The 9,165-nt window shown below is 43.6% G+C and overlaps 1 protein-coding gene across 1 annotated transcript in view; it reads left to right on the top strand.

Annotated features, from left to right (window-relative positions):
- Positions 1-9,165, top strand: part of AKR1D1 (aldo-keto reductase family 1, member D1) — a 20,764-nt gene that overhangs the window by 9,822 nt on the left and 1,777 nt on the right. The window contains exons 4-8 of the mRNA XM_009333045.1: positions 1,379-1,456; positions 3,671-3,793; positions 5,557-5,666; positions 6,153-6,318; positions 7,108-7,190. Of these exons, the coding sequence (XP_009331320.1) occupies positions 1,379-1,456; positions 3,671-3,793; positions 5,557-5,666; positions 6,153-6,318; positions 7,108-7,190 (560 nt within the window). The remainder of the gene's footprint in view (positions 1-1,378; positions 1,457-3,670; positions 3,794-5,556; positions 5,667-6,152; positions 6,319-7,107; positions 7,191-9,165) is intronic.

Here is a 9,165-nt window from a genome sequence, read left to right as displayed (position 1 = left end):
TCCAGCTCTGGAGCCCTCAGCATAAGAAAGACATGGACCTGTTGGAGCGGGTCCAGAGGAGGGCCATGAAAATGCTCAGGGGGATGGAACACCTCTCCTATGAAGAAAGGCTGAGAGAGTTGGGGTTGTTCAGCCTAGAGAAGAGAAGGCTTTGGGGAGATCTTTTTTTTCAGCAAGACACAGCAACAAAGGCAGCAAGTCGTCTTTGTGAATTCATTGAGGAAAACCAGCACATTTGGAGGACACAGGCTTATGCCTGTAACTTAGACCCTGGTCTCTGAAATCTGAGGCTGTGTTTTCCTTAGGTTCACTTTTCCCATGAAATGCCTGGGGAGATCTTTTTTTTCAGCAAGACACAGCAACAAAGGCAGCAAGTCGTCTTTGTGAATTCATTGAGGAAAACCAGCACATTTGGAGGACACAGGCTTATGCCTGTAACTTAGACCCTGGTCTCTGAAATCTGAGGCTGTGTTTTCCTTAGGTTCACTTTTCCCATGAAATGCCTTGAATTTGAACTTCTTGACTGAATTGGGAGGCACCAGTTACTGATCATATTAGTCGCAGCTGTATGTTCCCAAGGAGTTACCATGTCAACATCTTGTACCCAGATCTTTGAAATGTAGCAGTTTGCAGTCAGATCAAATGTCAAAAATCACTGAAGGGTTTTTATGAAAAAAAGTGAAATTGCAATCAGACAAAAGGGAGAGAGGTGTTAATGCATTGCCTGCAACAGCAGTGAAATGGCCAGCAAATAAAAGAAAGCTGTGCTTGTGAGATCAGCTCATAACTCTTCTCTGAAGTCTTGTTTATGGGGTATAGAGATAGGAAGAAAGAGTTCCTAGTGCCCAAAGAACGGTGGATAATGCACTTAAGACGTTCATGGCCTGTACTATAGCTACACATGTAGCCCTTTACTACTAGTAAGTAGCTCTTGGAAATGGTCCTTCCAACTGTTGGGAGCTGGACTGAGCTGGTACTCTTCCCGGGTGCCTAGGACACAAGCAGGATCAGGGGAAGGGCTGGGAAGAAAGTAGGGAAGAAGTGGAAGAGAATACAGGTTGCTACTCTAACCCAGCCCTTTGGAAGGAGACTAGTCCTTTGGATGCCATAACGTAAAGGTTAAAAGTTTATTGAAAAACAAGGCCATCCAGGAACTCCTGAGTGTGCATTCATGTGATGGTTCAGAAGTGTATCCAAGGATGATCTAGCAGTGGAGGATGTGGTAAGTCCAGCGTGAATGACCTGTTGAACTTAAGGTGTTTCAGAAAGCTTTTGAATTCTTTTTGTTTGCTAGTAGAAACAGAGTCTGTGGAAAAATCTTTGCTCTGAGGAGTGAAAATTTTTCTTTAAAGCACAAAAGTGTGGTTTTACTTTTCAGCCTGGAGATGCAATCTACCCAAAAGATGAAAATGGAAAAATTATCTACCATGAGACAGACTTATGTGCCACCTGGGAGGTAAGCAAACACAACATCCAACCATATATGCTTTAAAACCACAGATCCTCATTCTCAGTTTTACTTGTGGCCTTCATAAACAGAGCTGAGGCATTTTGACAGGGCAAATGGATCAAATTCTATGAGCTCCATGGATAAATTTTACTTCTGTCCCTAAGGATGTTGCTTCTTGCCATCATTTAATTATTTTTATAATAAAATAAAACATTGTTGAAATATCTGACATCCACATTCCTTCTCTCAGAGAGTGCACTCTACATTTGCTAGTTGAGGTATCTGCAGGTTTTTACCAATCATCTCTCCTCTTTATCAGATCTTTACAGCAGGAGAAAGTTGGAGCCCTAAGAAGTGACTGGATCCTCCTCAAAAAGAGGAAGCTTTTCACCTTCAAGAAAAAACAGAATTTGCCCTAAAGCTCACAATAAAAAAAAAGCCACAAAAAAAAACAACAAAAAAACCAAAACCTTGCCATCGGAACAAGTTCACTCACTTCTGAATTTAACTATCAGATGAGAACGCAAGGTTTTTATGCTAAGAAAACTTGGAGGGAAGTAGCATTTGCCTGAAAGATTGCATCCTAAATTTGTTTGTGATGTGCTCTGGTCCTATAGCCACATGTCTCCTTAAGCCTACTGCCACTTGGCTTCAGGATCTCAGGTGAGGCAGAAAGTGGATTAGCAATCTCCTCACGTTCCTGCCTTTCGAAGCCTTGGACACTCTTTAATTCATGGCCAAAGCTGGTCAGCTCTCCTTCTGCACCAGGTCTGCTGTTCAAAAGAATCACTAATTCAGCCCAGCTCACACCAAGAGAGATAACATGGGCTACTACACACTCCACTTCAGCTTGCGCCATCCAGAACTGGATAGTTGTGTCCCAGTTTAACTCTATCAAGGTGCAGCAGATAAAGATGGAGAATGGGTGAAATTCTGAGTGAAAGTTCAGAGGGGGAGAGAGGCTGGGGCGGACTTGGGCTTCCCCCTGGCAGCTGAGCCATCCAGGCTGGGTCTCAGGGGGAACGGGGACTTCCACGTTAGCTGTTTATGTTACCCTTGTCTTTGGCTGATGCAGTTCATTCTTCTCTTTCACAGCTAGTTGCTCAAATGTTGAAAGCAACAGCTGTCTGAACACTTACGTTTTTATCTTCAAGTGGGTGCTTATTGTAAAGGATATATTGTAGCAGGTCACTCTCTTCAGCTAATAAGCCAAGAGAAAAATAGGTAGTGGTGAGTGCCTGCAAATAATAGCATCAATCTAAATAAAACTGGCTAAACTCAATCCAGATAATTTCACTCTCTCAGTATGGTGCTAGCAGGCAAAAATGGCTCCAGATTACTATATTTGCTGACTTGTCACTGGGTGATACAAAGCATATGAGGCCAACTAGAGGTCATCAAATACATGGTGCCTCTTACCTCCCTGCTTTCAGCTCCTGTGAGACAGAAAGGAATAACAAAACTGGCAGGAGGGGCATCCAGCTCCATGGTGGGGTCTGCTCTGCCTCAGACAGTCACTGAATCATTTGATGTTTCTGGGAGCAAAGGGGAAGACCGTAGGAAAGGACTCTCTTTCCCCTTAACAACCCAGCAGATGAAGCTAATGAAGACCAGGGCATGTATTCATATCCAGCATTCATAAGGCTTTCTCAGCTATTAGGATTTGTCTGAAGTGCGGAATATCTAGAATTCCTCTCTCCCCCCTTTTTTTTCTACTTTATACTGTACTGAAGTTTTCTGTGCTGGTTTTGTGATGTGCCTTGCCAGATATTTAAGGGATTTCACTAGAGACTTCATCTGAAAAACTTGTACAATCACAAGGAATAAATTGACTTGTCAGGAAAGCAATCTGTTTTGTTCACTCTCCCTTCTCCAGCTTTGAGGCAGTGCTAAACCAGCATAAAGTACGCAAAAGTCTTTGAAAGCAGATGTCTGGCACTTAAGTATCTATATCTCAGATTAATCTTTCTGCTTTCCAAATTCTACCCTCACAGGAGGTATAAAACATCAGGGTTGGTCTGGAAAGTGGGCCTACAGGGGAACGGAGTTTAGAATAGCGGGACAGCACCAGCCCTCATGCTAATAAAGCTGTTAGTTCTGCTGCAGCAAAGGTTTTTCTGCAGTCTCAGGAATGGACCATCTTCCACCTATCTGTAAAACGCATGCTCCAAGGAATCAAGCCAACATGTGGGACTCCATTGGTCTTTGCTTTCTTTGCAGGCTATGGAAGCATGTAAAGATGCAGGCTTGGCAAAGTCTATTGGAGTATCCAATTTCAACCGCAGGCAGCTGGAGATGATCCTGAACAAGCCAGGACTTAAATACAAACCTGTCAGCAACCAGGTATGACTGCAAGCCAAGGGCAGTGCCTGCCACGGTGCCACTGCCCTGTAGGGAACACAGAGGCAACACGTGGCCTAAGCCGCCATGTGCCGAAAGGTGATGTATGCTTTGCCACAGATGCTGCCCTCCATACTGTCACACGTCTATTTCTAGCTTGAAAATATTACTCATCCTATCTAGGCTAAAGATAAATATTTGAAGGTGCTGGAACGATTGCTTTCCTCAGTTCCTGCTCCAGGACTATAAAACTGGTGCCTCTGTGCCAAAGCTCCATAACAAGGTTGAATGCTGAGTCAATACAGATCTTAAATCTCTGCCATGTACCTTACTTCAAGTCCAAAAAATTCCCAAGACAAACCATTCAGAGCTAACCAGTCCTCAATGAAGCCGTGTCTACCTCAGCTGACACCAAACCAAAACAACCCTAAGTATCAGGGATCCTGAGTCACTCTAAGCTTCCCAAGTTTAAAAGCCATTAGAAGTAACTCCTGAATTTCCTGTACTTGCTCTCTTGTGCCTTTCCTATAAGACATCAGTAAGAATTAGAGAAAAACCTAAATTAAAGGGGAGACCACATTAAGCGACCAACTTGAGCTGAACAAGCCCATGGAGATGATAGGCATGTCCAAGTTAAATTACAGTAGTGGGGCTCAGAAAAGGTGGTAAGTGGCAGTGACCCATCTGAATGCCCAATACCTTTGACTCTGGCATTTGGCAGCTCACTGCATTTCCTAGAAATCACTGGGAAGCTCTTCTGACTCATCTGGCACAAACGAACATCCACGTTAGCAGTATCAGAGAAGAGGCCAGAGACCAACTGGGACCAACTTCCCACCCTCAGCGCGTGGCCTGGAGGGCTGGGATTGACATGGGGCCGGGCAGGGAGGCTGGCCATAGCCTCCATTTCTGTCTTTGGCCTGCAGGGAAAGGCAGCCTGTGAGAGGAGGAAATTCCAGCACCCTTTGCTGGTATTAACATGCCAAGCGGGTGCAAAATGCAATTGCTGTTTCTGGAGTGCCCCTAAGACTGCACTGAGCATTGCTGCTGCTTCCTGGGGTCGAGCAAAACCAGGAAAAAGATTAAGCCCAGCTTAGGGCAGCTAGCCAGCAAGCATAGATGTGCCAGCTAGCTTCAGACTGCCTGCAAACAGTGGTTGCTCTGTCACCTTGTAGACATCCCTTTCCCAGAGACTGAGAACGCAGCCAGAAAGTCCCTGCCTGTAAGGGAATGATGCACAGTATTTGCAATGTGGGAGGGCAGACTTGTAACAAGGTCATAACCGTTATGGAGATGTTTCACCTTTTACATATCCTCCCCTCACCTTTCTATCTGGGACAGCTTATGCCAACACTTCCCCTAAAACCAACATCAGATTAGTCATCCTGAATGCAAGAGGCAGAGAAACAAAGATCTGACCTACATGAGATGGGTTGCCTTCTCAGCCTACCTCCCTATTGAGCTTCCCTCACCTCCATCCCCCCCACTTATTCCACCTTTCCACTGGGGGCCAATAAAAATTCCCTGCAGCCAAATTGTAATCTTGGATGTTGATCTGCTGTCCACCACCAAAAAAAAAAAAAATCCATTGTCCAGCAGTGTACAATTAGAACAGTAACCACAGATTGAGTTTCCCTATTCCTTAATTTACATGTATCCTTTCCTGAAAGCATCGCCTGGTCTGTAGCTCTCACAAATATCGGGACACCATCTGCTTGTGTACCTGGTCCTGTTGATTAATTATTCTTTCTACATCACTCTTGTAGGTTGAATGCCATCCCTATTTCACCCAACCCAAACTCTTAGAATTTTGCAGACAACACGACATTGTTATTGTTGGGTACAGCCCATTGGGAACCTCAAGGGATGAAACATGGTAAGTCCCCGTGTTACTTTCTGATAGAAGGACAATATCCAGGAAAAGAATAATAGTTCTCCACTGCTGGATCTCTGTGCAAAATGCCTTTTCCTCCATTTTTCAAAGTAGTTTTGAACTTCAGTGTCTAAATATTACTGTTGTGAATATAAACTTGCAACACTCCTGCTGCATGCTGTCATCAAAAAATGCCAGGTGTCTGTACAGGAGGTCACCTTAGGTGTCCTCTAACAGAAAGCAAGTGTCTGTAACTGGGAATGTTGAGACCTAGGTAAGGAAGTAGAAACTAAGTCAATGTTAGGACATCACATAGGAAGTTGCCTTTGACAGCCTGCCAACCTAAATGCCAAAGCTTTTCTCCCATCTTTCACACTACTTGTCAAAAAGGTGCAGTATTCTGTCCACAAACAAGCAGATGCCTCTATGTTTTGACATTAAAGATAAGGAGGGTTTTTTTGGTTTTCTTTTTTTCCAATTTTCTTCCAGGGTAAATGTCTCCTCCCCTCCTTTACTGAAGGATCCTGTGCTGAATGCCATTGGCAAAAAGTACAACAAGACAGCTGCACAGGTTGCTTTGCGTTTCAGCATCCAGCGAGGGGTGGTGGTCATCCCAAAAAGCTTCAATCCACAACGCATCAAAGAGAATTTCCAGGTAAATTCATACTCCCATGGTGCATGGGTGAATCCACTTACATTGGCTTAGCCCCTATAGAAGGTGATTGTCCCATTTCTTTCTGTAGACATAAGGCTTGACCAATGTCAAGCTTTACCACATTTGATGCTTTTTGTTCCCATCACTTAATGGTACCATGATATGACAATAATAGAGCAAAGTCGAGAGGAAATTTTGGTGTTTTTTAACCCTCTGCAGTAGCTAAAGTTCCAGATGGTGGTGTACCCCAGAGCACCAGTTGCTGCAGTGAGCAGCACAAGCGAGATGAAGTAATTCAGTAGGTCAGCAGCCCCAAGGTTGCTGGCTGCAGGTGTTCAGGAATGACTGACTTGTTCTGCCCAGTCTTCAGGTATGGGGCAGCTTTGTTAGGGGAGGGTTGCTGCATACAGGTGTGCCAGAAAGGCTCATAACCACACCACCAGAAAGCATCTGGCTTGACCACGACACCCAAATAAGATGAAGAATTTGTTCCTGTGTCTCTTGCATCTCTCAGTACCCACACTGCTCCCCGCTTTCCCTGCCGATGTATTGCTTTCAAAGCTGGTGGCCCAGTACTTGCCAGACTACCTTTCTCTTCTTGCAAAAGCATGTAAGCAAATGTGACTGGACTTACTCGTGTCCTCAAGACTTTCCTATAAATGCAAGCAAGTATGGATTTGTGGGGGTGACAGAGGGGAGGAGGGGGGATTGTACTTCTGAAATCTGGAACATATGAATGTTGATTATAACAAGAAATGCTAACTTATTCCTAACATCTCCCTCCATTAGATCTTTGACTTCTCCCTCACTGAGAAAGAGATGAAAGAAATCGAAGCCCTGAACAAAAATGTTCGTTATGTGGAACTGTTAATGTAAGTCCAGGGGGAATCCTAGATCCTCACAGAACATTCCTGTCTTTTCAGAGGATTTTTAAAAAAAATCACGTCCTTTTAATATTAATTTTTGTATAAACAACCTTATTTTAAGGTAAGGCTTAAATATGGGAGGTCTTTAATGCAGCCTGAATATGCTCCTGGACCCCTTGCAAAAATGAGTGTGCAATACTTGCTTACAGCTCAGATGTCAAAAGCCCACCTAGTAGAAAGTGACTGGATCTGGCTATTCCATCTCTGCTCCATCTCCTTAAACGCTTTCTGCTATATGTTGTAATGACAGTTTCAGCCACTCACAAGGAGTAGCATTGCCCCTGTCTAGCAGTGTGGCTATCGGAGCTGAAATTCAAATAGGAGCACTTTCTTGTCTTTCCCCTCCTTCCCACCTTCACTTCCAGTGCTCAGCAAGCCATGTTGCTGCTTGAGTACAATGGCTTATGCATTGTAAACCTGGTGTTTCCAGAGTCAACTTGTCCTAAATTGCCATGTGGAAGGCTAAGAACACTGCTACATGAAACCACAGAGCTGATTTAGGGAGAGCTCTGCTCCTTCTCGCTTAATACTTTCGTCAGAACATCAAAATTTGCCTACCCAACTTCCTCATAAAAGATGATACATCTCAGTGACCGCAAGTGGTCAGAGACTTTGTTTTGGCCTTTCCTCTGATGCCGTCTTCTTCAGCAATCTCCCCCTCCTGCTGTCATGTTGAGTTGAACCTTCTTATATGGAAAGCAGAAAAACATGCAGCTTGTTTGACTGCTAGACCGCTTCCTAACTCTCTTCTGAGAACTAACAAGTCTTGATCTCTTGCTGCTTGTGATATAAAGCTTACGACCCAATGTAGTTTTGCTTCACCTGAAGGCTGCACTACCCCAGAAGGCTCAGACTGACCCAACATCTCCTCTTCCAGAGGATGAGGCTGTTTGTTTTTCCTTCAGCTCAAGAGCATCTACAGTTTATGGCCAAATGCTTTCCCCTTTTCAGGGCACTCAATGTGTAGCCAAATGCTAGAGATTCATTTCCATGCATCTCTCTTGTTACCTTGGATTATCTTTGTCTTGCCAAACGGTAGTGTGCTCAAGCACTAAAAATAATGAAAAGCAGGATAGCAGCATCAATAGCACTCTAAAATGTTGACCATTGCTCAAAAGATGGGGAGAATGTTGCAAAGGAACAAATAAACCACTTACTGTGCTGCATAAATATGATAGGAAATATGAACTAAGTTAAAAGCATCATAATGGAGTTCATCTTTCACATTGAAGCTCACCCAGGTGCTCTGAAGCTTTAGTTTCTTAAAACTTAAAATAGCCTTCCATCAATTAGCAGCACTTACTTCCAGAAGGCTTCTCACAAATGGCCTAGCAGATTCTTATGTGTTTTGGTATTTGAAATTGTTTGGGTTTTCATAGCTAAGTTGAGCTATGATTTAAACTTTTAGTGAGTATATACATGAAACGTAACCTTGGTGTAAACGCAAAAGCCTTTTCCAGAAGCAATGTTAAAGGATGCAAATGCCCATAGGAGAAGAACTTTCTCAACCACCAATCCAAAAACTAATAAACTAAATGCTTTGCTTTATTAGACTAAATTTGGTCACAGGAGGCCACTGAGGACAAGGAAAACAGGATGCACAGAATGGACATTGCCAGCTCTGTTTTTCACAGGAGTGTCATGTTTGGGGAAAATGCTTAAATACAGCCTGACCTCAACTGTGAAAAAGTTGCCTTCTCGGAAAAGTGATGTTGCCATGTAAGGAGCAGCTAAACATTTATCTGCCTACTATGTGTTCTCACACTGAAGTGTCTGGAATTGACACTGCAACAGATGAGTTAACAGCCTAAAGAGATTTCTTATTTCATCCAGCAATATGTATCTGAAAAAAAGTCAAACCATCATACAGAAAGACTTCTGGTTAGTCAACTTTGTGCAAAACCTTCGACTGCTGTGATGC

Source organism: Pygoscelis adeliae, unplaced genomic scaffold, assembly GCF_000699105.1.
Source record: "Pygoscelis adeliae isolate BGI_AS28 unplaced genomic scaffold, ASM69910v1 Scaffold38, whole genome shotgun sequence".
NCBI classification, from domain to species: domain Eukaryota; kingdom Metazoa; phylum Chordata; class Aves; order Sphenisciformes; family Spheniscidae; genus Pygoscelis; species Pygoscelis adeliae.
The sequence above is the reverse complement of the archived record's forward strand: the minus strand, read 5'-3'. Positions and strand labels throughout refer to the sequence as shown.